The 27,709-nt window shown below is 39.7% G+C and overlaps 1 protein-coding gene across 1 annotated transcript in view; it reads left to right on the forward strand.

Moving 5' to 3' along the window:
- TSPAN17 (tetraspanin 17) overlaps nucleotides 1–26,267 on the forward strand; it is a 46,608-nt gene extending 20,341 nt beyond the window's left edge. Inside the window, exons 2-8 of the mRNA XM_075209137.1 lie at nucleotides 4,592–4,642; nucleotides 11,903–12,049; nucleotides 15,899–16,069; nucleotides 16,924–17,049; nucleotides 17,625–17,672; nucleotides 18,593–18,709; nucleotides 22,983–26,267. Of these exons, the coding sequence (XP_075065238.1) occupies nucleotides 4,592–4,642; nucleotides 11,903–12,049; nucleotides 15,899–16,069; nucleotides 16,924–17,049; nucleotides 17,625–17,672; nucleotides 18,593–18,709; nucleotides 22,983–23,048 (726 nt within the window). The 3' untranslated portion in view covers nucleotides 23,049–26,267. The remainder of the gene's footprint in view (nucleotides 1–4,591; nucleotides 4,643–11,902; nucleotides 12,050–15,898; nucleotides 16,070–16,923; nucleotides 17,050–17,624; nucleotides 17,673–18,592; nucleotides 18,710–22,982) is intronic.
- The last annotated feature ends 1,442 nt before the right edge of the window (nucleotides 26,268–27,709 follow it).

The following is a 27,709-nucleotide window of genomic DNA, read 5'->3' on the forward strand; positions in this document are numbered from 1 at the left end:
GTGTATCTTCACATAATATAGGACATATCCTTTTTCATTCGCTTGGCCTAAATGACTTGTAAACCGGGTGTGAATTTCCGCTGTATAATAGAATTGGGCTCCTCATACATGCTGATATAAAACCTGACTGAATAGTGTGCCCATTTTATTTTGTATCGTAGAGTGGGTTATTGGCCATAGACAAACCCCTTAGAGGTTATGCTTGATCTAAACTAATGTCCTGATTTACTGTGACAATTTGTGCAGCTCTTTATAGTAATTTTAAGAAGAGTTGGATGTACATTCCTGGAAATGGGGACAGTCACAATCTAACCCAATAAAGAGTCGACCAGCATCTGCAGCTGTTCTGACACTTCCGCAAGCTGTCCTTTAAAAGGTATTGCATGGTGGCTCCTGCATCCACCTTTTGCAGGAGATCTGAGGTATCTCCGTGGTTACAGACCAAATGGGATGGGAGGACAGTTGTTTCTATGGTAACTAACTGAATCGCCATGGGAAATCTTTCCACACAACCCCCAGCTCTGGCTTTCCCTGGTGTGAAACAGTCTTTATAGCTTGATACTTTCACCCCTCCTCCTCCTGTAACACCCTGCTGAGCAGAGGGCTGCCTTCACACACAGCATCACTTCCTTACTCCACTCTATTGCAACTGCTGCAGGCTGTACAATGTACCAAAATGGTTTTGTTTGATTTTTTTTCCTGATTAGTGATCACAGATAATGCTGTGATGAATTGCTCATATTGTCCAGGACTGTGTTTGCTGCATAGACACAAAGGACTTGTTCTTAGGGTGTTACATTATGGGGGAGGTAACCAAAAGAACGATATTATTCATGCTTCCTGACCTCCAGGCACTTGTGTACAATGAGATTCTTAAACATATTCCTTACAAACTGCTACATGTGACGTGTAATAAAGACATGATGTCCCCTCACTCTCATGATTAATTCAATGCATACATTAAACCAGGCAGTATTTTGGGAGAAAAAATTACTTTAAATTAGAGAGGGGGTGGTCCTAAAAAATACCTAAAAGTATATTGTACTTTGTGTAAACTACAATGTACTATTCCTATGGTAGCCACAAACCTGTATATTAGTGATTCCCTGGCGCATTTCCAAAGACTGGCAAGTGGGCTTCCATTGACCACCTGTGCCTAGGGCAGCATTAACTTTAAATACAGCCCTGAATATCTCTATCCTACCATACAATTGTTGTGCTTTACTGCAAACCCGACACTGATCTCTAGGCAAGCTATTGGCATAGATGATAGGTCTCCCATATTTACAAATGGAAAACCCAGGATTCCTATGTGAAATACTTTTGCTTAGTCCATAAGTCACCCCTTGAATTTCTCTCTGGCACCAAATATGGTAAATCAGTAGCGTTGTCCAAAGTCTATATTTAAATGCCAGCAGCCAGATTTTTAATGGTCGCAAAGTGCGACCTACATAAAATAATTCACATTTGCATTCCAAAACATATTACCTTTTTGCTATGACATCATAAGTCTATTATGGGCTATTTTCGACCTTTTACAACAATCTCAAGAGATCTATTATCTTTCTTATAGCTTTAAATACAATTTGACATTGGGTGTTGCATGTACTGTTTAAACAATATTATACCATTCACTTTTTTTTCCTTCTCTCATATATATTGCCTAATATGTAGGTGTGTTATTAGTAACTTTTAATAAATAAATGTTGATATATTGACCTGCAATTGCTTTCTTGATTTGCTTTGCGCTTCCAATGAATTCATGGATATTGCTTGAGTATGCTCTTGTAATCATTGATGTTTTTCCATCTGATTTCCATGTTGACATAACTTCTTAGACATGTTTCTTGTGAAACTTTTAGCAGGGTGAGCTGTTTTGGCCACTGGCGCTTCTGCCGAACGTGTCTCAACAATCTCTTCATGACTGAGGCATTTTTTTTATTTTTTTTTTGACTGAGGTTTCCTCTTGCAGCCATAATTATAGCCAGTTAGGGCAATCCACAATTTGTATACATGACCCTAAACCATACTATTTGTTTGCTTAATTAATGCATTAGCCAAAACTTTGTGGAAGCCCTTGCTCGAGTGTGTTTGTTTTCCGTCCTTTATCCAGGCGTTTACTCACCTCTTCCTCTCCCCTACTACCGGTAATGCACAAGAAATGATAATGTACATAACCCTGGGAATAATATGTAAGGTCTAAGTGTCCGTTGGGAACACAACTATTTGAAGGAATAATGTGTCCTCTATTGTAAGTTATACATATTAAAAGTGCATTTGTTATTGTAATATAAGCATGAAAGGGGTATGGCAATGGAACCCATTTGTCTTGAAGTACCTAGCCCAGGGTTTCTCAAATCCAGTCCCCTAACAGTGCATGTTTTCCATATCTCCTTGCTGGAGCACAGGTGTATTCATTACTGACTGATATACATTGTAACAGTTTCACAGGTGATATAATTATTTTCCCGTACTGTTAGGACTCCCGGGGGACGGAATTTGGGAAATCCCGACTTAGCTTGTAGCTCTGTGCCTTTTATATTGGCACAGATAAAGGCCACATTTACTTCCTACTGGGTAAAGTCTCAAAAAAAAACAAAAAAAAAAAACACACCCAATGTTTATAAACAATATACAATTGTTTGAGGATTTTCTACAAGACTATATTATTATTATTTTTATTTTTTTGTGTAGTAAATAAAGTAGCCTTTGCAATTATAGATCAGATATTGAGGAGCTACAATTTCTCATTGCCACTTGCAACATATTGAGACAATCAATGCAAATGTATTGTTAGACTGGCAGGCACTGTGACAACGTAGAAAAGTATAATCAGCCGGACTAGTCACGTCTCAAAAGTGCATTGTTGCATTTAAAATGGAGAGAGAGTACAGTACAAACAACACATAGAAACTATATATATATATATATATATATATATATATATATATATATATATATATATATAATCTGTTTAGTCTCTTCTGTATTCACCTTATACCATGTCTTTCTGGGTGCTCTTAGTGGAGTTGATATTAAGTGAATATACCTGTCGACTACAACGAATGATGGGACCCAGAACTGTATGGGGCATCAGGGGCAGTGCCCCCCCGAGCCACCGGCCAAAATGTGCCCCCAGTAATCGGCAATTTAAAAGCCTCAAGCACTATTTATGCAAGTAGCAAAATTGTTAACTTTCATAAATAGTCCAATTTTGCCTAAGTTTTAAGAATTTAGGATCTGCTACCGTTACCTAGGTTTAGATACTCCTGGTCTCACAGGTTTGCTCAGTGGGTGTGGATATTACTAACTAATTTATTGTTGTGTTTATATTTTATAAGTATCCAGTTATTGTGGTAAAGCTGTCTTAACAATACATTAACATTATAAAAACTTCATGTACCTTTCTCATTGTTGGTATCTATTTAAGTGTGCGCAAAAAATCGTAGCTCACTAATGGTGATAATACTCTTGCAGTTCATTCATTATGTAGTAGTTGCAGTACAGAATATAAGGCATTATTAAAACCAGCCAAGTATATTTTACAAGTGCCCATTCCATTGAGCTGCCCCTGGACCCAGCAATCTAAGGTACAGCACTGGAGGGAGCCCCCTTTACCTGAAACATTGTTTTTTTGTTTTGGTTTTCTCCCTCCCTGCAGAAACCTACTGACAACTGAAACATTCTGCAATTCATCCATAGTTCTCAGTGAAGCTTTATGGAACAACTTTCACATATACTGCCATTAATCATGCAGGACTTAAAATGACCACCAAATGCAAAATTACGGTTCTCGCCCTCCTTTTCAAGTAGTTGTTTCTCTATAATTATTATGGAGGGCTTTGGTGAGATACCCTCCCCCCTTTGGCTGGCTAACCTAGTGACCGAGTGCACACTTTAGTGACTAGCATGGAATATCCTCCTCACATACTTTTTAAACCAGAAAGATGGCAGAGCACGGAGTGAGGATGGAGTCCTGCAGCAAACCATGACAGCAGCACACTAAATAGCATTGTGTATACATTGTGTAACATTCACAAAAAGAAGAGCACTGAAAAAAAACATTTTATAAAAATGTTTCACTATATTGTACCATTAAACTCCTCCAAATGTTTGTGGTAGGTAAACCCAGATGAATCATTCTACTATATCTGTACAGAATTCCAAATATAGAGTCTGCATTTCCAAAACATATTTAACTTCTATATTAACTATTTCTGCACTGTACTGATAAACCAAATAATAACATTGTTTTCATTGCCAGATTTATTTATTTATTTTTTCCCTTGGGCAGCTGTATTCAGCCGAAAAAAGAAAGGGAGATCTTGAAAACACGATAGTGTTGTGGGAGTGAATCCTTTGTCCATTGCAGAATAATGTTCTTTGTGAGAACTAATAGCCTTTTGTTCATTAAAGGTCAGGTTTTACCATGCTATTCATTATCCTCAGAATTAAAGGGTGCAAAACCTTAAAGGCATTTTAGGAATCTGGGTCTATATGACAATATATGATGATACTTAGTGTGTCTTCTACAATCGGACATTGTGTGCATAATCATTTGTAAAACTAATATACTTTTATTCCCCTACAGTTGCTAGGAGCTTCTTTCCTCGCTATCGGCTTGTGGGCATGGGCAGAGAAGGTGAGTACCCGTTCCTCCAATTAAGCTTTTTCAGTAGATTTAAAGTGTGAAATAAAATACATTCTTGTTCTATATGGTATACCACTAAGGCTCATTTCTGAACACTGTGGTGTATAAGTGCTGCTGATTCCTACAAGTTTACTGGCTCTGGTACATATTGCTCCTTCTGCAGATGCTCTTGTAAATATTCCATATCTGTAGAGCAGACATTTGTGTAGTATCCAAACATCCCTGGCTATCGCTAACCACTGACCAAGAGCAGATTAAAAGGAAGCCATATATGAGGCTGAACCAAATAGTATTTTAGCAGAAAAATGGAAAAGCCTATTTGTACTGAAAATGTGATTTGGCGACTCTTAAAACTGCCCACACAGACCGGGTTATTCTGTGTTGGTAGAACACACACACACACACACACACACGTATGTTAATTTTGATAGCAGCCAATTAACCTACTAGTGTGTTTTTGAAGTGTGGGAGGAAACCGGAGCACTCAGAGGAAACCCACGCAAACTCGGGGAGAACATACAAACTCCACACAGATAAGGCCATGGACGGGAATCAAACTCATGACCCCAGCACTGTGAGGCAGAAGTGCTAACCACTTGTCCACCATGCTGCCCAATTAAAATCTATTCTATATAGTGGTAGTAAGCTGCATGATTGTGGGGTAAAAAAAAATTTTTTTATATCAATCTCTGTTCACAGGATGCGCTATAGATTTTGTCTTGTGTTCTTACTTTGTAACCAAGAAAACCTGCTTTAGCTTTTATGTCTGAGGCTGGGTACACACTACAGGGTTTTCAGCCAATCACACAATAAATGACCGTTCCGGCTGATATCTCATTAGTATGTAAACTGCATTGATCCCACCCTGCCCCCCTCCGCTCTGTTCTCAATGCGGCTGCTCGACTCGTCTTTCTCTCACGCCGCTCCTCCTCTACCTCCCCTCTCTACCACGCCCTTCACTGGCTCCCCTTCCCCTACAGGATCCTTTTCAAACTCCTGACCACCACTTACAAAGCTCTCTCCCAGTCTACTGCCCTCTATATCTCTAACCTCCTCACCACCTACACTTCGGTCCGCTCCCTGCGCTCGGCCAATGACCGTTGCCTCTCCTCCACTCTGATCACCTCTTCCCACTCTAGAATCCAGGACTTCTCCCGAGCTGCACCCCTACACTGGAATGACCTCCCTCCTTCCATCCGTCTCTTTCCCAACCTGTGCTCCTTCAAACGGGCACTTAAAACCCACCTGTTCCTCAAAGCCTACCAACCAGCCACCTAACCCTCATCCACTCTTTTCGTTCTCCCTCTCTCCCCTGGCCCCTCTCTTCTCTCCCCCTGCTTCACTGGCTCCCTTTCGTGCCTGTTTTTGTTTCACCCTCCCTTAGGATGGTGAGCAGGGCCCCCCCCTCCTGTCTCCATACCGGTTCTTCTGCTCTGTCTTTACTCCATATGTCTTCCTGGAGTTCCTGAAGCATTGGTGCTTTGTGTTTATTGTTCTGTACTTTGTCACCCTGTTTTGTACTACTGTTTGTACTGTGTACGGCGCTGCGGAAACCTTGTCAACAAATAAAGGATAATAATAATAATAATTGATGAACGGTTATTGTTCCAAAGCACATCGTATCATTTCATTTGATTTTTAAACCTAACTAAACATCTCGTTCAATGATGGAACAACGTCGTTCCAATTCTGCAGTGTGTATGCACTCAGGGCCTGCAGTGTCCATAGACCTCTATGGAGTGTGCAGAGTCGCAATCTTTTCAGCCGATGGTTATGACAGATGAAGAGCACAGATCTGAGGGTAAATTGGGTTTAGTGTGTACACTTGAACCTGTATGCTGATCAGGGCTTTTTTTTTTTTTTCAGTTGTTGATAAAATCTTTTGTGATATCGCATCGGGAGAAATTCTATGTAGTGTGTACCCAGCCTAATATAATGTTTTTCTTAAGGTTTCAGATTGTTTGTTTTTAAGATTACAAAAAAATAATAATTCCCAACAGTTTATTTGCTAGTAGAAACCCAAGTTGCTAAATAAATATACAGTATATACACACCTGTCAGCCACAACATTAAAACCACCTGCCTAATATATTCCAATGCATCCCATAGATTCTCGATCAGATTGAGATCTGGGGAATTTGGAGGCCAAGACAACACCTTGAACTCTTTGTCATGTTCCTTAAACAATGTCTGAACAATTTTTGCAGTGTGTCAGGGCGCATTATCCTGCTGAAAGAGACCACTGCCCTCAGGGAATACTGTTGCCATAAAGGGGTGTGCTTGGTCTGCAGCAATGCTTATGTAAATCCTCATTGTTTTATAGAATATATGCTGCGAATGGCAGGACCATTAACTGATCCTCCATCCAGCTCTTTACATTAGCAGCATGCTGTGTACATGGTATGTTCTGTTATATCTATGGCCTTGCTTTCTGACAATATGAGTCTTAAACTGTGGAAGATGTGCTAAAGATGTTAGACAAAGCTTAATGGTTTAACTTTATTGCAGATTCATTGTGTTTCTTATGGGGATTGAGGTTATAAAAACAATGTTGTGCACTAGAATTTAATCCAGTGTACAATTCCAGGATATTGTGAGGTAAAAACGCGCAGTGGGAATATAAGTGACTTCATTATTGTTTTCTGTTTGCAGACAAAACACATAATGCTTTGCCTGTCCTAACATACTTCCTACTCTCTTTTCTGGTTCACTTACTGTAACTTACAGAACAAAAACACAATAATGAAAAGATTGTGGGTAAATGTAAAGTGAACCTGAAATTGAGAGAAATTATGTTGGCAACCCACAAGAACATCAGCAGTCGTACCTTCCAATCATGAATGTTCAATTTATTTTATGCAAATATCAAATCACATGTGAAGTAATGGCCATTTCTAGATTGACCAATGAATGCATCATTGTGATTGCACAATGTTATAGTCAATCAAAATCTGTAGATATGACTCCTAGCTGGCTAAATTGTTTCAAGCTGGAGAACAGCTTGAAACAAATTGAATTATTATATACAGTGCCTTGAAAAAGTAGTCATCCCCCCATCTTACTATTCACACTTCGGGGTATATTTACTAAACTGTAGGTTTGAAAAAGTGGAGATGTTGCCTATAGCAATTAGATTCTAGCTGTGATTTTGCAGAATGTACTAAGTAAATGATAACTAGAATCTGACTGGTTGCTATAGGCAACATCTCCACTAATTCAAATCTGCAGTTTAGTAGATATACCCCTTCGTCTCACAGGCTAGAATTTTTAGTTTGTAACATTTATTTTATTTCCAAGTCCCAGATTCACCTTAACAGCCCCTCCCTCGAATAAGAATGATCATCATAAACACCAAAGTAATACTAAATGATGACTTACATTTTTAAGTATTCTCCCCACTTGTTCAGTACTGTGGTGGCTATTACAGCAAGTAAGTATTTATTATCTTTGAACACAGAGAAGGAGCAATATTTCTAAACTTGGTTATATTAGTTTGGAAGTAGTGATGGACAGCAAATTTGAAAGTTTTGCTGCAGATTTTGGATTGGATTAATGTCGGGACTCTGATTAGACCACTTCATTTTAATCTCCTCTGGTGTTTGTATTTCAACAGGACAATGATCCAAAACCCCCGAAAATTAAACTTTTATCAGTAGCAGGTTGTTACCCAGGATTTGTCTTCAGTGTACACCATTTATTTTCCCCTCAATCCCAACAAGATTACCAGTCCATGGCACTGAAAAGCGTCCCCACAACACAGTGCTATCGCCACAAACTTTACTGTGGTGATGGTATAACCAGGATTCCACATCTCTACATTATCTCGTGGATGGAATTTTGAAAACGCTTTATAGGCAACGATATATTTGATTTTCCAGCCAGGGATTTTGCTTGCTATCCTCCCATAAAGACCCTTGCCTTGTTGGTCCATGCACACTATCTCCCATTCTATAGCTTGTTCAGTGTCCCAGTTGCAGTAACTGCTCTTTTTATCTCATCCAGCAATGAAGTGCAGGGGGTGGCTTGATCCAGGCCGTGTGGCTGTAGTTTCATACAACATCTAATTCTGTAAGCAGTGGGCTGCACAAAGGGTTGTTCAATGCTGCCTTTATAAGTTTCTATCCTTTGCCTAGTTTCTGCCTCTATTCCTATCTCTGACTTGTTTGGAATGCTCTTCTTTTGACTCTTATTGGTGTGCGGACAGTCTCTCTTCCCTCTTAGGCAGATGGGTATTTATGTTTGCCAAAGAATTGAGGACAGATGATCCAGAAATTGCTTACACAGGTGAACAAATTGTGGCTGTTTTTTGAAGTCCTAAAACAACTCAACTGCTGTACTTGTTTGCAGTTCTAAGGGGGAGTAACTATGAATACATTTGAAATTAAGTCTTAATTTTTGGACAGGTTTTGGGATTATTTATTTTAATTTGGTATGGTTTTGTAGACAAACAAAAACATAGCTGTTGCCAGTGCTTTGCTAATTACAGATTTGTTATAATAAGGAAAAGTCAACATATGAGGGAGGTGATATTTCATATTTTGATCATAACATTTGCCAGTCCTACACAGACATTGTGCTTTGAACAATGCTAAAATGCATTTAATATCAAACGCACTCACCTTTCAGGTATGGAAGCTGACCTGCACCAAAGGGATTGGTTATAAACCACACCCAATTAGTCTTAAATACGCTGGGTGGAGAGCAGCTAAGACAACATTAGGTAGTATTTGGAAACATAATACAAAAGAAAAAAGCCTGCGTTGTGTAGGATAATTTTTTTAAAAAAAAATCCAATTAATCTATTTCAAATTCAGAATCGGCAACAACAAAATGTGAAGAACACCTTTTTTAAAGTAAATTTTCAAGACATGGGGTCTGATTCATTAAGGATCTTAACTTGAGAAACTTCTTCTTCTTCTTCTTATTATTATTATTATTATTATTATCATTTATTTGTTGGGCGCCACAAGGTTTCCGCAGCGCCGTACACAGTACAAACAGTAGTACAAAACAGGGTGACAAAATACAGATCAATAAACACAAATTACCAATGCTTCAGGAACTCCAGGAAGTCATATGGAGTAAAGACAGAGCGGAATAATCGGTATGGAGAACGGAGGGGAGGGGGGCCTTGCTCATAAGAGCTTACATCCTAAGGGAGGGTGAAACAAAAACAGGCACAAATGGGAGCCAGTGAAGCAGGGGGGAGAGAAGAGATGGGCCAGGGGAGAGAGGGAGAATGAGAAGAGTGGATGAGGCGTTAGGTGGATGGTTGGTAGGCTTTGAGGAACAGGTGGGTTTTAAGTGCCCGTTTGAAGGAGCACAGGTTGGGAGAGAGACGGATGGAGCGTGGGAGGTCATTCCAGTGCAGGGGGGCAGCTCGGGAGAAGTCCTTGATTCTAGAGTGGGAAGAGGTGATCAGAGTGGAGGAGAGGCGACGGTCATTGGCCGAGCACAGGGAGCGGGCCGGGGTGTGAATGGTGAGGAGGTTAGAGATATAGGGGGCAGTAGACTGGGAGAGTGCTTTGTAAGTGGTGGTGAGGAGTTTGAAAAGGATCCTGTAGGGGAAGGGGAGCCAGTGTAGGGCGTGGTAGAGAGGGGAGGTTGAGGAGGAGCGGCGTGAGAGAAAGATGAGCCGAGCAGCCGCATTGAGAACGGAGCGAAGGGGGGCAAGATGGGGGAGGCCAGTAAGGAGTGGTCGAGGCGGGAGATGATGAGAGAGTGGATGATTGTTTTGGTGGCATCTTGAGAGAGGAAGGGCCGGATGTGGGCGATGTTGCGCAGTTGGTAGCGACAGGCTTGGGCAAGGGATTGGATATGGGTGGCAAAGGAGAGAGAGGAGTCAAGGGCGACACCCAGGCATCGGAGTTGGGTGACAGAGGAGATGGTGGTGTTATTGACCACAATAGAGAGGTTGTGGTGGGAGGGTAGTCTGGCGGGAGGGAAGACAATAAGACCAGTTTTAGAGATATTGATTTTGAGAAAGCGCGAGGACATCCAGGAGGAGATGGTGGAGAGGCAGTCAGATACACGAGAGAGGAGGGTGGAAGAGAGATCAGAAGAAGAGATGTAGAGTTGGATGTCGTCGGCATAAAGGTGATACTGAAGACCAAAGAAGGTGATAAGAGCACCGAGGGAGGAAGTGTAGAGCGAAAAGAGAAGGGGGCCGAGAACAGAGCCCTGGGGGACGCCAACCAGAGGGGAGGGGGTGGAAGAGGAGCCAGACATGGAGACAGAGAAGGTGCGGTTAGCGAGGTAGGAGCCGAACCAGGCATGGACTGAGCCAGAGAGGCCAAGATTTCAGTCTCCTGGACAAAATCATGTTACAATGCAAGGGGTGCAAATCAGTTTTCTGTTTTGCACATAAGTTAAATACTGACTGTTTTTTCATGTAGCACACAAATATCAACTTTAAATTTCAGTGTACAAATAAGCTATCAAGTATTTGTGTGCTACATGAAAAGAACAGTCAGTATTAACTTATGTGCAAAACAGAACACTAATTTGCACCCCTTGCATTGTAACATGGTTTTGTCCAGGAGACTGAAATAAGAAGTTTCTCAAGTTAAGATCCTTAATGAATCAGGCCCATGGTGTATAACATACAATATTTTTTAACTTTATTTTGCAGGAATATATTTTTTTAGATCCAGCCTTAACAAAAATATATATTTGTGAAAAATGGTATTGTTTGATATGGTCTTTTTTTCACTTTGGCTGTATGTCACAGTTAATTGTTAGGTTTTTTTGAATACAGTGTTCTTTTCAGGACGTGTTCTTCGTATTAGGTTTGTCAATCTTGCCTGCATATTCCACAGTACATTGTTTATATTCAGTTTATGGTTTGGAAATATTATAACTATATTTTTTTATGCATTTTTTTGTGGGAAAAGCTGTTTTGTACTCTTCATATAATTTCGGTGCACATTATAATATATAAATATCATATAATTTCTGTGCTCTTACTGATAATGACAGCAGCCAATGCTGCTTTCTCTCTAACAAATCATCTCCCAGAGAAGAGTACTCTTCATTTGTATTCAACTAGAAAAGCTGTACAAGACCTAATGCTGTTCTCAGAACAAGTAATAAGTATTATTTTGGTATAATATCTTACAGGCATGTGTCTGTAATACAGACGTTGACCTATTACTTTGCAGGCTTTGTTGCTTGGTGTTTGTTTACCTGTTGATTACATTGAGTAGTGATGTGTACTTGCTCTGTCTCATGTTATGATTGTTGTGTCTGCAGGGCGTCCTCTCCAACATCTCGTCCATCACAGACCTGGGCGGCTTTGACCCTGTTTGGCTCTTCATGGTCACTGGGGCTGTTATGTTTGTGCTGGGGTTCGCTGGCTGCATTGGAGCCCTACGGGAGAACACCTCTCTGCTGAAATTTGTATGTGGCATAAAGTAAATCTATTGTGATATGTAATGTACATTCTGTCTTCTTTTTTTTTTTTTTGTTTTTGCGTAAGTTTTGTGCATAAATGTATTTATTATTTTTCTGACTAGACCTTGATTGCTTCATGCACTAATGTTTTACATGGCAAATTGTGTTGTGAAATAGTTTTTGGCACCATTTTTTTCTTTATAATAAGGTGAGTAAGATCTCTTTTTTCACGTGTCTTGGCGTCTATGATAAACGCTCTGTCAGAATGTGCACACGGCAATATTCTCTCTGGTTTAAGATCCTTTCAAGCTGCGTTCTCTGCATCAGACAAGTGTGCATGTATCTGAACAGTTACAGGAACAAGCACTGTATGTTGAGTAATAAATTTCAGCTATTACAGAGGATTACTATGTGTTTCCAGGAAAGCATGCGACAGGCAATGGATAGTTTGGGACAGAAAATGGTGTCAGAAGCTGAATTTAGTGCACCTAGCCACATTGCTATTGGTCCATTGACAATGTATATGTAGTGAGAGATCAATGTCTGAGACTAAGGGGTATATTTACTAAACAGCTGGTTTGAAAAAGTGGAGATGTTGCCTATAGCAACCAATCAGATTCTAGCTTTCATTTAGTACATTCTACAAATTGACAGCTAGAATCAGATTTTTTTTAAACCCGCAGTTTAGTAAATATACACCTAAATGTTACTGATGATGTTTAACCAAAATGTAATCATTCTTTGTATAAACGTGATGGGAAAAGAAAGTAATATTCATTTCAGTGAGGTGTAGTGTCATCAAGGCATAAATTGTGTAATAAGTGGTTCAGATGTAGCCCCGTAGTCTAGGTACTGTAGATCTGCCTCTACAAATCTAAGTTCCCCACAACACAGACACTCAGGCTGATTGGCTTCAGACAAAAAAATTGGACCCTAGTCTACCAGTATGTTTTTGGACTGTGGGAGAAAACCCACACAAATGTGGGGAGAACATACAAGCTCCAGATAAATGGGGACCCTGGTCGGAATTTTATTCATGGCCTCAATGCTAACCACAGTGCCACCGAGCTGCCCCAGAAGGAAACCTGTGCTACATTGAGGATTGCTATTTCTCGAGTTTTGTCTGTGTAATCATTTCTACTACTTTAGGAAAGTCGTAATTTTTATTTATTTATTCTTTTAATGTGGGGGTTTTGTCCGTTCTGAAATGTTTCCTGAATGCTTACATGTGTCTGGGTAATTTCAGCTTCTTAACATTGAAAGAAATCCCTTTGAGGTAATTACTGTACCCAAGATAGTTCCTAGTAAAAGGTCTATTGGCATAAGATGTACTGCACTATAGCTCCACAGTCAGGTGGGGAGATGGAGATGGTGGGGGTGGTGGAGGGGTTTGTATGGCACACATGCCACTCTGATATACTGGTTGTTGGATAAACCTAAAGAGCGGCAATCATGTGGGGAAGATGGCGTATGATCCAACCACACGCCATACTAGGGATTAAATTAAGAATTTAACATGAATAGCCATGATAGTGATGTCTAACATAACCAATGCTACTATTACAGCCCCCCCCCCCCCCCAAAAAAAAATATTCAACATAATAATCAAAAACATACTTTTACTTATAGCCTACACAATGAAAACTGTGCAACAAAATCATGTAAGGTGAATCATCACCATGCGGGGGGAGCGCCCATATTGCAAACACGCCCTATCTATAGGCTATTTATTTCTCTTAATAAAGTTGTCACACGGTGAAAACCACAGCACTGATGGAGGGTCTGCAGTGATGAGTCTTGGAAGAGGTGTACCTCAGAGTTCTGATACAATATAGGACCCATTTAATGCATGCTGCTTTCCTTGATGAAGACGGCATATCGTATCCTGTGGTTTCTCTGTTCCTCCTCGGAGAGCAGTGTATCTTGTGCAATTTAACCCTGGCAGGTTAGCTAGTAGATAGAACTTGTAAGGTATTTGCAGATCTACCTTGATTTTCTAAGTCCTCTACTTGCTTTTGCAGTGTGTTTTTGTAAGGTTGGTTTGCTGGTGCTGTTAGGGCCGTTGCTATATCTGTGCTCACTACTCAAGCAGCCACTTGCCTCCCTCCCAAATGTATGCACGTCTATCAATTGGATTAGCGCATATCCCCCGCCACCAACACTCCTTCAGGTATAAACTGTGACATTACATGCAATAGACAAAGCAGATGCTACAATGCAACATCTGCTTAAGTTATTAGTTTTAACAACTGTGACGAGCAGTCGACATACTGGAGGTTACATAAAAATGTCATTTAAATTCTAACGAGGGGAATATTCCTGTTCATCATTTATTTATATAATGCCAGCAAATGTCTGTAGTGCTTTACAATTGGGAACAAACATAGTAATAGACAAAACTGAGTAATACAGACAGAGAGGTAAGAGGGTCCGGCTCGCAAGCTTACAAGCTTAATCATCATTGTTTATTTATAAGGTGCCACAAAAACTTTGCATGGCTGGACAGTGTTGTTGTTTGTTTTTAGATCATTTGATGTACAAATTCCACATATAAATAGAACAATAAGAGGTGGATGCAGACATGAGACAGAAGGGTAGAGTGGGCCCTGCTCCTGAGAGCTTCCTGCCCTTTTGTGTTCTTATTTTAGAAGTATTGTATTGCCAGCTGTTGATTTAACCATATATATTTTACTTTGACAGTCAATTTGTGTAGATTATATACTTTATTTACCAGAAGTATGGTGAAGAGTAAGGCTTTGGGAGTAATGTGGTTTCTGCAAGCACGTCTTAAGTATATTCTATACTGTGGTTTGTAATATTACGCCATCTAAAGTTTGTTTTAAGTATGATGTGTAATACACAGCTTATTCCTAGAACGGATTCTAAAGCCACAGCACTGGTTTACTTGCTCACTCTATTCCAACCCATTTTATATATACAATTCTGGTGCCTCAGTGATGTCAGTGGTTCCTAGTCCTAAGCTGCTGTCTCAGGAATACTGGTTTAGCCTCCAGTATGTAGGCAATGGATACACTCTTACTGTTTTGTGTAAACTACCATGGTATGTCTACCTCTCATCAACAGGTTACATAGCACTATCAGTATGGTGCATGTCACAGGAAGTAAAGCTTCCTGTGCAAGCTGAAATTCAGTTTAGCATTTTTGGCGAAAGACAGGATCGGTTTCTAATTTGCCCTTTTTTTTATGATCCTGGCTTCTTGTTTTGGGCCCACACATGCCCTCTGTCTGTGCTCTTTGTGTACAACTCGTTATGTGGTTCCCTTAAAGGAAAGTCCAGCCTCGCCTTACCTAGCCAATTTATGGGGTGGGGTGCACACAGGAACCCTTTGTTACATGAAGCCTGATTCTGCTGTCAGTCTGTAGCTCTGTGAGCTGTTGGCATGGGGAGATGCCCATCTAGTGAGATGAATGAGAGACGCACAGATGAACTCCCTCTGGTTTCTAGAATTGCTATGAGTGGATAGTGGTGACACAGGCAGGACATGTCCAAAATTGCACTTTTTAAAATACATAGGTTACAATAAATACAGGACCTGTTCATGGGCACTCGGTACCTGGTCAGATGTATTTTAAACAGATTCCACGTGGTGCAAATGTAGACACTGCAAAAGGCTCAATGTGACTTCTGAATTCAAGTCTTAATTTGCGTACTTATGTCATGTAAACAAGAGAACTACTAAAAACTGTACAAAGCAAATAGTGACATTGGAGTTCTTGTTTATCCATAGGTCTCTGACTGCAGTTCCCACTCTAGTTTAGCTAGCTTAAACAGGATTGAGGATAACCAGATCCTGGCCACCTGCTCTGATTTATACTTTATCTTCTCTTCTGTAGTTTTCCGTCTTCCTGGGGCTGATCTTTTTTCTGGAACTGACTGCAGGGATCCTGGCCTTCGTGTTTAAAGACTGGATCAAAGATCAACTAAACTTCTTTATAAATAACAATGTGAAGGCATATAGAGATGATATAGACCTGCAAAACCTCATTGATTTTGCTCAGGAATATGTAAGTGTGATTCTATATTCCTTGCTAGAGACTGTCCCCAGCTAAATCAGCACCTATTCTTGTATAACGCATTGCTCTGCTAATACATTTCATTTTTGTTTGCTATTACTCTTTGATTATCAATACACGTCTCTGCAGCCCTCTAGTGGGGATATTGACAACATTGTTTCTAAATTTGTTTTTAATACTAAGGATCTATGCATTAACAATATGTGGTACCGGCAAATATGCATTGCTGAAAATCGCAGTAATGCATATTTAAGTACTGCTTCAATGCGTCCTGCCAGGGCTACTCTGGGAGCCCTGCTGAAGAGACCCCTATGTTGCGATTAGATTTTCCTATTTGCTGACAGCTTGGCACTTAGCATGTGTACAAAATTTTCACCGTATCGGGTTCTGCGAAGCCAGAGAGGCTTCAGCAGAATTCCATAGCAAATGACTGGTAACGCCATCCTGAGATAGCAATAACTGTCTGCGCAATACAGAGTTTATCAAAGCTTGATGCATTGCAGCCCCCATAGTAATCTATATTTGACTAAATGTAATGCATAGCAAACATACTTAAGAGATGCGGAAACAGCCGTTTCCGCATCTTTTAAGTGGAAAATGAACTTGATGCATAGACCCTTTAGTCCTTAATTTTTTTTGTATCTCACATTATTGGAATCAATATAGAAAAAGTTAATTAACTAATGTAGGGGAAAAGAAGGCCAAGATTTACTTATTCATGGCATCTAAAATTCTGAGTCTATACTGTTTTACTTTTCCTTATTTCATTGGATGTGTAGTCCTAAGGACACAACTATACATGCATGCCACGAGATGTCTAAAGTTTCTTCTTAATGTTTCCTCAGTGGTCCTGCTGTGGTGCTCATGGGCCCAATGACTGGAACCTCAACATTTACTTCAATTGCACAGACTCCAATCCAAGCAGAGAACGTTGTGGGGTACCGTTTTCCTGCTGTGTGAAGGACCCCGCGGTAAGAGACCATTGTGTGGTTTTTGTTTTTGTGTTTTTTAAAATTTGTTCAGTGTAGCCCTTTGTAGGCACAAAAGTTAAATGAAAAATAAATGTACCCCATTGCATTCAGTTATCCTCTGCAACATCTTTAGAACTGAATTGTATGTCTTTGCTGCAGCAATTTCAGCTCTTATGGACGCTATGTACTCACACTGCTGTATTTAAATGTACAGCACAATCTATCCCATATAGTATTTTAATTTTTATTTTATTTTTTTGTATAGTTTGAGTAGTACAGTGTTTGTTTGTTTTTTTTACAGTAGTAGTATAGTGTTTTTTGTTTTGTCATTTGTTGGTGAAACTATTCCCTTTGAAACCTGAAAAGTTTTCATTTCAAATGATGTCTAAAAAGCCTGCATTGGGAGCAGTCTTAAGTACATAACCTCTCCTCAGATGTGGATGAGCTGATATTTGGTAGAACTTTGGGTGAAGGAATGAGTAAGTTTCTCAGTACTGAGCTGCCACTTACAGGAAGCAGTTCCCCTGCGGGCCTTGTGATGATTCTATAATGAGTCATGTGTCTGTCCCCCACAGGAAGATGTTCCCAACACACAGTGTGGATATGACGTGAGACTGAAGCTGGTAAGATTGCTTTCTTTGTTGTTTCTTGTTGTCTCTGGGATTATAAGCGTGAACGTTTAACTTTTTGGTTTTTGGTTGCAGCGTGCTTTATATTATCACAAAAGTCAATTAGTTTTTAATTTTGGTCATAATTTGCACCTTTTGCAGCTCTCTCTATGTGATAAATTATATGAGGGGTGCAGGGCACTGCAGAAGGGTGCACTTGCTGGTAACATACTTGTAAGATGTTGTACCAGCAGATTGATCATATCCTTGGTAAAGTATGCTTATTAGGTGATTATTCCCTCTTGCCATATAGGGAAGTCAGAAGACTCTAATGTAAGGTTGTGCTATCTTTGTTAGACCAGATCTTACTAAACTAGCATGACAGATGCAAGTCAGCAACACCAGGACTGATAAAACGGTGCCCATCCTTATTCTGAGATAATATTAGTTATATATACTGACTAATAGCTGATAAAGTAAATGTATCGATTCTCTTGTGTGACTATACTCAATGGAAAAACAGAAGTGGTGCCCTAACTTCCTCTTGTACTAAGTCTACCTTTCAGAATTGTGTGAGTAGTGTTCCATTGTGAGGATTAAACTGCAGAGCTGTACACATTAATAGTGGTAAATAGGAAGTTTAACCCTACACAGAACCTTGACACAACTATTTATTTGCAGATTATTAACTGTATTCAGAAGGAAAGGCTAAAGAATATTGACTATTCCATACATTTTTCAGAAAAGGTTACCTGTCTTGTCTTGAGAAGAATTATTATGTCTGTAAAAAACAAAACAGAACGTCCTATTGATAGTTGTTTTGAATGAATGCTTATTAATAACATTTTTAGAGAAATAGTGGTTTACATTTTAGATATATTTTCAATTCCTGTAACTTTGCCTTCAACTCACCTTAGAAACCTTTCTTCCAACAGGAGCTAGAGCAACAAAGTTTTATTTACACCAAAGGGTGTGTGGGCCAGTTTGAGAAGTGGCTACAAGACAATTTAATAATCGTGGCTGGGGTCTTCGTTGCAGTTGCATTATTACAAGTGAGTATTTTCTATGTCATACAGTTTTTTGTTTGTGTGTACAACTTACGTTTAGAATATACAAATACTTTTACACGCTTCAAGGTTTACCAAAGAAAAATTACACGTTTTTTAAATTTTTAATATGTATAGTTATACAGAAGGTGTGGGATGGTTTGTGAAAGTTTTAGCCTTTAACAATACACTGTAAACATTGGGAGCAGAGTTTTGTTGCCCTCTGCTGGACAAAGTATGGTATGTCTGACTTTGGATCAAAATGTTTCCTTTTTTTTTATAGGTCCCAGACATGCTCCACCACTGTTCTAAGCAGTAGGGAAAATGTTGTCATGCAGACTTTTATTTTTTTTTTATTTTTTTTTTAATATTGCTAAAGGTTTAACATAATATAAACAGACAAAACACAAAGAAATACACATGCATAATAACCAAGACAATCTAACAAACGAGAAACGGCCTGAAGTACCATAATAAAAAATCGCTGAGCTCCCATCGCTAAAGATACGTAGTAAACAACTATTCTAATGTAATGAGAGATACCAAGAATAACATATTTGGAAGAAAAACAAAACACACATATTTGAGGAGATAATCCACCTTTGAAAGATTTAAACAAAAACAAAACAAAAAAAACAACAACCTAGAAATGCCCGAATAAGCACTAGTCCAATTAAAGGATCTGGACAGACGTAATACAGCAGGAGGTTAATACATAACTAACCAGTCATAGGAAATCTGTGCAGGGCCGGACAATCCAGGAACCAGTCGGTCATGTTCGTCTTCCCAGGATCGCATCACGTATCAGAACTTAGAAAATCGTGACCAGATCTTATTATATTTATGTATGGCCTTTCTACTAATGTACATAAATAATTAATGCTTCAGTGTGTCATTTACTAGGGTCACCCAACTGAGAGATCAAGGATGGCTATACCCCCTCCCCCCCACCCCTACACCAAAAGATCCTGAGGAATTCAGGAAGATGGGATTGTTCAATCTTCCCAACTTAAACAATCTTAGGGGGAATTCAGTTGCTAGCTATGTGCTGCAGAGTGCCTCCAGTTTGAAGGTACTCCATGGTGATAGAGCATCGCAGATTATTTATCGCACCCCATGGAGGTGGGCAGGAGAATCTGTGATGATCGGATGTTGTAGTAACCGTTAATGAGCGCAGCAGGACATTGCAGTGATGTCAGGTGCCTCATTTGTTGAAATCTCATACATGAAGATGTATCTTTAGTACCACGGAATAAAATCCCACTCCTCGTCTGAGTCAAGCCTACTATCCTTTTCCCTCTTAAATCTCAGATCTGCAAGGTCCTTCGCCAATACTTGTGGTGGGAGTTACGCATAAAGCATTGAGATCACTTTGCGACTTCCTATTTTGTAAAGAGAGCTTTTGAGTAGGGCATTAGTATTTGGGGGTGGATCAACTTGAAACTGGGCCTAGAGTGCATGACATTTTTGTAGATACCTACAAAACAGTGTTTGCAGTTATAAATTTTGATTTTAATTGCTCAAAGGATTATAAGTGTTTGTAAATGTATAATTGGCCAATTGAAAAGATGCTAAACTTGTGCCATATATTCTCGTTCCCCATTTTGGCCAGTTCAGAAAATGTATCATCGTGCTACAATGAAGAATTCAATTCAACACCTGTACCACCAAAAAGCTTATATATGGCAGTCCAGATTTCGAAATCCTGTCTGATGATTGACTAAAAAGTTTGTTTTACCTGCACGCAGAATATGCAGAGGGGAGTAAGTGGCGACCCCATCTGCTTACCTAAGAAGCTCCTTAAGGTTCCTCCTAGAGAGTTTCCCATCCATTTTCTCAGATGATCCAATTGGATAGCATAATGTAATTTAAAATTTGCGAAGGGCAATGCCCCCTGTAGCCTACACAATGTTTTATTGTCACCCTCCTTTCCCCTCAGACCAAATAGGATACATGTTTATTGATGTACTGGAAATCACAGCCTGGAATGTAAGCGAGGCATGTTGCAATGGATATAGAAATTTGTGTTGGATTATCATTTTAATTAAATTAACTCTTCTGGACATGTTACGGGGAGTTATTTCCAAGTGTTATTTCCAACTGTGTCAATATGCAATTGTGTGCAATGTATTCAAAGATATTTTTGGTTATCCAGATCCCATGATATTTAAACTTTTTAAAGCCCATTGTAAATAATGAAGTGCATCTTCCTTAAATGGAATTGCATGACAGGGCAGAAATATATTGGGTTTAGACCAATTCATTTCGAGAACTGAAAAACAACTAAAACTGTTGCTGACCTGGTGGAGATACCTTCACCTCCTCATCAGTGTCATGTGACATCTGAAGTTGGACGTCTGAGATTGGATGTGATAGTATTGCCATTCTAGAATCCCATCTGGTCCGGGTGGATGATCTGAGTGATAACACTTGCTGAGTCTATTTTGACATCTGTAACCAAGAAGGCTATAGAATGTTAGGATTGTGGATAAAGTTAATCTTTGCCAGGTTTTGGAATCGCAATGATTAACTTCTCTAGATGGTGGCACAGGTCTTCGCCGCAATAACTGGGCAAAGTTATCTCAAAGTTTGGAGATAAAGAACTGGCTAAAAATCCTGTTGTAATTCGGTATTGTTCATATCCAGAGCCTTATTTTTAGAAAATGATGCATTATCTTTTTTCTACTCTGTAATTTAACTGGGGCATCAAGGTATTCCACAGCGTCTGGTAGATCGATTGCAGTCTTCTAGTGAAATAGTTGAAGGTCTGTGTAGGTTGAGTTTTACAAAAATCTAAATACTTCACAAAGAAGGCCAATTATCGATTGTAGCTTGTTCGACAACTCCTCTCTAGCTAAACAGGCTATGCTAGAGTATACTGAACATGGCTGGATTTATCTAAGGGAGGTCAGAGCATTCTTTCTATGTATTTAACTATATGATCTGTCTTCTTCAGAGCGCCTCTTTACATAGGCACACACCAAATCAGAAGGTATTGACCTTCCAGAACCAGATGCCTTTATCGGTGAAGTCAACTTTTGGTGCCATTGGGAAATGGTCCAAAATACGTCTAGGAAGGCATTTCAGATTTGAGACCATCAGAGCTAATCTACAGGAGGTTAGGATCAGGTCAATACATGATAAAGTGTGACATCTGAAAGAGTGACAAGAAAATTGTCCGAGGGCATCTAAATCTTCAGACGTCAATTAACCTCATCTTATCAAATAATCCAGCAAACGCTGAGCATATAGTGCAGCCTGTTGATGGCAAATCCTTCCATCTCTCAGAATTTTACTATTATATAGATGGGGGGGGGGGGGGGGGTTATATAGATGCAAGGATCATAAAAGGAAAGGAAATCCACTATAGCCTTCATAAACACATTTATCATGCAAATCAATTTGGACCTATTCAAGAATGAAGTTTAGTTGCTTATTAATTACGATGGACACCTCTTATAGCTTGTAGAGTGCAAGGCATGGTATGTCCACCCCACCCAGGACCACGAGACATGTTATGCCATGCAGCCTTTAAAGAGACTGCATATGACATTCAGGAGTTGACCCCCGTTGCCATCAGATCTAATTAGGACCCTGCTGTCGGAATCCTTCATCCATCTCAGGTGACTGGGGATAAAGCTTGTCTGTGTATTGTAAAGAATGGTGGCCAGTTCTCATTCCGTGAGCTCTTCCTGATGTTAGAAGCACAGGAAGAGAGTGAATGCTTGCTCTCTATAAATCGTATGAAATAAATATTATATATTTATATTTAATCTGCTGACCTCCCATTCTTCCAAAGGTAAAATACCAGACAGTTTCCAGAGGTCATTAAGCTGTTACATCAAGCTATTTATTGTTAAACTTAATGTACAGGCTTCTGCAGCTTCATGCTCTCCAGTGGTTAGTGTATAGAATATGGTAAGTCATCAGTGATTAAGAAGGTTAGTGAGCTGGGAAGAACTTGGCTCACTTACAAGAAACATTTGGGGTTCCTTCTAGCCTTCCGATGACCATGAGATCATAACTGATGGAGAGAGAGCTCTATCACAGCACCAAAAAGACTGATATGTCCCCCACAAAAATATTTGGTAGAGTTAAATAAATACATTTTGGCTATTCCACCACGATGTGTAAAGCTAAAAACTGACATTCACCTCTGGCATCTTCATGCAGCTTGTTATGGTGACATACTGGTTGGGATTCATAGTACTAAATACTTGTAATAATAACAAATGTTATATTTTGACCTAAGTTTTCTTCCTTTTCTTTCATCTTCTAGATTTTTGGAATTTGCTTGGCTCAGAATCTAGTTAGTGACATAAAAGCTGTGAAGGCGAACTGGTGACACATTGCCCTGTGTGCCCCTCATCCGGGCCCCTCTGGACACTGGAGCCTGCCTTATGGCACTGCACTGTAACATCACATGGACTCTTCAGCATGGACTCTTACAGAAATGCCCCCTCCTCTCAATAGTATATTGTGGGGAGTTGGTGGGATGAGGTGGCCTATCTCATTTATCTCTTCTGCTGTATTATGGTTGGTGGGTGATGTGCCACACACCCACACTTCCTGTCTGAGCTTCCTTCCCTCCCTGGGCATGGAGGGGCTGGCATTGGAAGCTAAGGTGTAAATAAGTGCATGTATGATACAAAAGGGCAGCGTGACAGTGATTTATATTTATAAATATAGTATACCTATATAACAAAATGAAAAGACTCAACACACCATTTCAACTCGACATCTGTTGAAGGCCTCAAAGTTGTGTATCTAGAAGGGACTTTTACCGGCACATGTTGCTCCCATGATAGTGTGGGGTGCTAGCCAAAAAAACCCTATGTATTGTCAGACACTGGAGCCATTGCAGCTTTATGTTTTGTTTAATCATTCAGTGGCTGCCTATGAATCTTATTCAAAGGTTTTTTGGGGTTTTTTTGGGGGTTTTTTTTTGGGGGGGGGGGGGTATTTTGTATATTAAATCTGTGTGTGTTGGGATATATTAATGCAGGCCATTGCAATAGCGTACATCAGCAGATCATCTTGAATCAGGATGTAAACAGTGTGTTCAAGATATAGCTTGTATTCCACAGTTCCTTCCATGCTTGCGCGAGTGCCACAATACCGTACAGACATTGCGGTAATGGGAGGGAAGCCTGTGGCACAGTTGTCACAAACATGTGATTGAAGTCAAGATCTGACTCGTTTTACTTTTTTATTTATTTACAGTTACCCGTCCACATTACAGTTCATTTTTTTCCTGTTTAAATGCACTCACCTGACAGCCTTGAGCAAGGATATCTTCTCCACTTAATTTCCATGGTATGTGCTAATGTATGGATCGTTTACTGCAGTCTTAAACTTAAGTAGATAGTAAATCTCATGTTTTTATCAATACTGCCAGCAGCATGCTGCATTCTCAGTACAGAGGCACATTTTTCCAGAAGACTGATGTCTTTGTAGCTTGTACACAAGAATAGAACTGCTGGGTTGTGTTCATCATTCTTCTTTCTCATCTTTTTATATAGAGGTATGTTAAGGCTCCTTGTTTTGTTCATCCATTATGATGTCCCTTTGTACCAGTGTGTATACTGTGACTGTTGTTTATGCACTGCATAAGGAAGCCAATATGCAACTATCTTATCTGAGGAATTACAAACCACCAACAGCCACTGAAGTCTTGAAGATGAATGGTGATGTGATTTACCAGAAACTACACAGCTGCATATTTCCCACTTGTATTATGTTTGTCCATATTATGTGCTCTAGGTCCATGAGGTTGGGCCACATAGACAAAGCCTATCACTCAGTACACTGAGAAGCATGAACCTCTGGTGAGGTCTTGTCCACAGGATATAACTTAGAGAGCAATGCTCCCATTTGGCTATGCCATGCTTATTAAATACACCAGACTTTTTATTTCTGACATATATTCTATAAAATAGGAGGAATGGAAAAGCTGCCTTAACTTGTCTTTAGGATTATGTTCCTTTGTACTCCATATTCTATAAGCTTAATCAGCATCACTTGACATTTTTCTTCCCCACCTCCACTTCCGTCTCTTTTGCTAATTTAGAAATTGTGGGTTTGGTTTAATTAACACCTCAATAAAACAACTTTTTTTTTATAGAATACAGACTATGCAGTAGTTGTGTTTTTATGGAATATTTTTTTTACAACCAAGGCAGTACTTAACGTTACAAGACGTAGGAAATGATCCTGTCCTAAGAGAATAGATGACAGTTTTAAAAACATTCTATTCACTTAAGAGGGCACAGAGATAAAAACAGACTATTTTAAGGGCTAAAAAAGAACCAAGATTGAATGTTTTGAAATCTTAGACTTTTTAAGTCATAGTGGTATATTTACTAAACTGCAGGATTGAAAAAGTGGATATGTTGCCTATAGCAACAGTCAGATTCAAGCTGTCATTTTGTAGAATGTACTAAATAAATGATAGCTAGAATCTGATTGGTTGCTATAGGCAACATATCCACTTTTTCAAACCAGCAGTTCAGTAAATATACCCCATAGTTATCAGACATTTAAAATCTGGTTCCCTTCCTCCTTATTTATAGAATATCCCTAATAGAATGTTACAACCATGCGGAATCTCCTGTGCCCAAGCTCTTTGAACGCAACAAAATGGTATATTGGAATGGGCTCTGTCAATTCAATTCTAAGTTAACAGTTTTGCTCTGTGGGGACAAACTAAATCTCTAAAGCAGGGTTTTTTTTTTTTTTATACCAGTCCTCAAGTACCACCAGCAGGTCATTTTTTGCTGTCTTAATGCAAAAGATTTAATCACCTGTACATTAAGGAAATACTTAAACATAACGTGTTGATGGTAGTTGAGGACCAGAGTAATCGCACCCTGTTCTAAATCTATCACAATATTGTATAATGGGCACAGCAGAAAAAAAAAAGTGATTATTATACATTCCAAAGCTGGTTTAGGCAACATGTGGTTTTCCTGATGTCTTTCAACTGCAGATTCAAGACTGCTGGGACTTGTAATTAATTGAACAGTTGGAGAGGCTCGTGTTGCCTATCCCTGAAACGCTGTTTGCCTACTGAAGAGTGTGGACACTGATGTGCTAATACTACAGTATGTACGGACTTGGGGAAGGCTTTGCCCTACGCTCTAATCTGTCGGAACTCTTCCTTTATCGCACTGCCTAATTGGTTTTCAGACTCTCTTCTCATCCTTTAGTGATAAACTGAAGGTATTCTGCAGGATTCCTTTTATAATACTGCACCCCAGTGTTTGCTTTTCGTTATTCTAAAAGTTGGGCCGGTGAAGTTACCTTTTGCTGATCTCTTCTTCCCTGGGCACATGTCTGGTAAAGTGCTGCTTTTTTTTGGTTTTTTAACTTGTGTCCCTTAAAATTGTGAATGTTTTCAGGATATGTAGATGTCCAAAAGATGGAGGTCCAAAATGACTTGACAAGAAGTCTCCTCCCTCCGTCCGCACTTAACACTGCTGCACACAGTTCAGCAGAGAATCAGGAATTCACAGTGCAATGTTACTGTACAAATTGTTTATGAAAAATAAAATCCTCAAAACTTTGTGCTCAGGTCTCTGGTCTGAATGCGGAAGCAAAACATTTCTGACTAAAGCGTGGTGGTATTGTCTGTAGGATTTGGTAGGTTATGTTGCGTTCTAGCATTCCTAACTCACAAGCTAATATGTGACATTCATTATTGCCAGAAGGGGGAGCTGTTGTCCATAAAATTAAGTTATAGCATACTACACCATGTACAGAGCAGAACAGATGTCTGTATTTAGTTTACTGTATCATATATTGTTATAGAGCTTGTGTACCCCTTGATACAAGATTGTTTCAAGACACATCAAAGACCTGTCTAAAGGAGTATCCAGATAATTTTACGCGCCCATTGGATAATCACTCATTATAACCAAACACACAAACAAACCTCTTATGTGTAATTATAACTAGAGACAAAAAAATGTGTTACTGTCAGTAGAGGACCAATTGCAATGTCTGAGTTTTCATTCTTGTTTTAGGGTCACTAGGGGCAAGATAAATGACAATTTCAACCTTCAGGGTTCAGTTTTTCTTGTGTATATCTGCCACCCAGCAGGAATGAACTGTCAGTCTCTCTCCCTGTCCTGATCTCTCAGCCATGGTGGCTATAACCCCCCCCTACCTGCCCTGATCTCTCCCATGGTGGCTATAAGCCCCCTTCCCTGCCCTGATCTCTCAGCCATGGTGGCTATAAGCCCCCTTCCCTGCCCTGATCTCTCAGCCATGGTGGCTATAAGCCCCCTTCCCTGCCCTGATCTCTCCCATGGCGGCTATAAAATCGCCTCCCTGTCCTGATCTCTCAGCCACGGTGGCTATAAAATCGCCTCCCTGTACTGATCTCTCAGCCATAGTAGCTATAAAATCGCCTCCCTGTCCTGATCTTAGCCATGGTGGCTATGTCTGCTATGCAATTGGCACAAAAGACGAAAAGGGTTATCCAGCCCTTGCCTCTGCATTCTAGAAGTTTAATCTATACTATTCAGGGTGTATCCCTGCACCTACTGGTAATTAAGGTTTAAATTTCTGATTCAACCATTAACCCTGCACCTTCTGGGTCCAATTATTGCTAGTATAGCTCTAAAATGCCTTCAAGTAGAATTAAATTTGACTATCTCCAAGTATTCCTGGATGTTGAAGACATTCTCCATAGCACATTATATGTTGACCTGTGTTGTTATTAGTTTAATCAAAACACTCATTAAATTGTAACCAAAGTCTCATACACTGGCTAGATTTTAACTATGCAAAGCTCTACCTCTCCAGTTCAAGGAATATGTTATTTTGATAGCTAATCTTTTGTTGGCCACAATCTCGACTGAATGAATGACTGTTTTATGTCCTGTAGAGTACTGAACATATATAGACCTCCGAGGAGTATGTCTTTGTGTGTAAGCATGCTAAGGATCGTCTCTGTGCCAGACCTATGCCTGTTTTCAACGGCTGCAAAGATGTGCACAGGTA

Source organism: Mixophyes fleayi, chromosome 4 (assembly GCF_038048845.1).
Source record: "Mixophyes fleayi isolate aMixFle1 chromosome 4, aMixFle1.hap1, whole genome shotgun sequence".
NCBI classification, from domain to species: Eukaryota; Metazoa; Chordata; class Amphibia; order Anura; family Limnodynastidae; genus Mixophyes; species Mixophyes fleayi.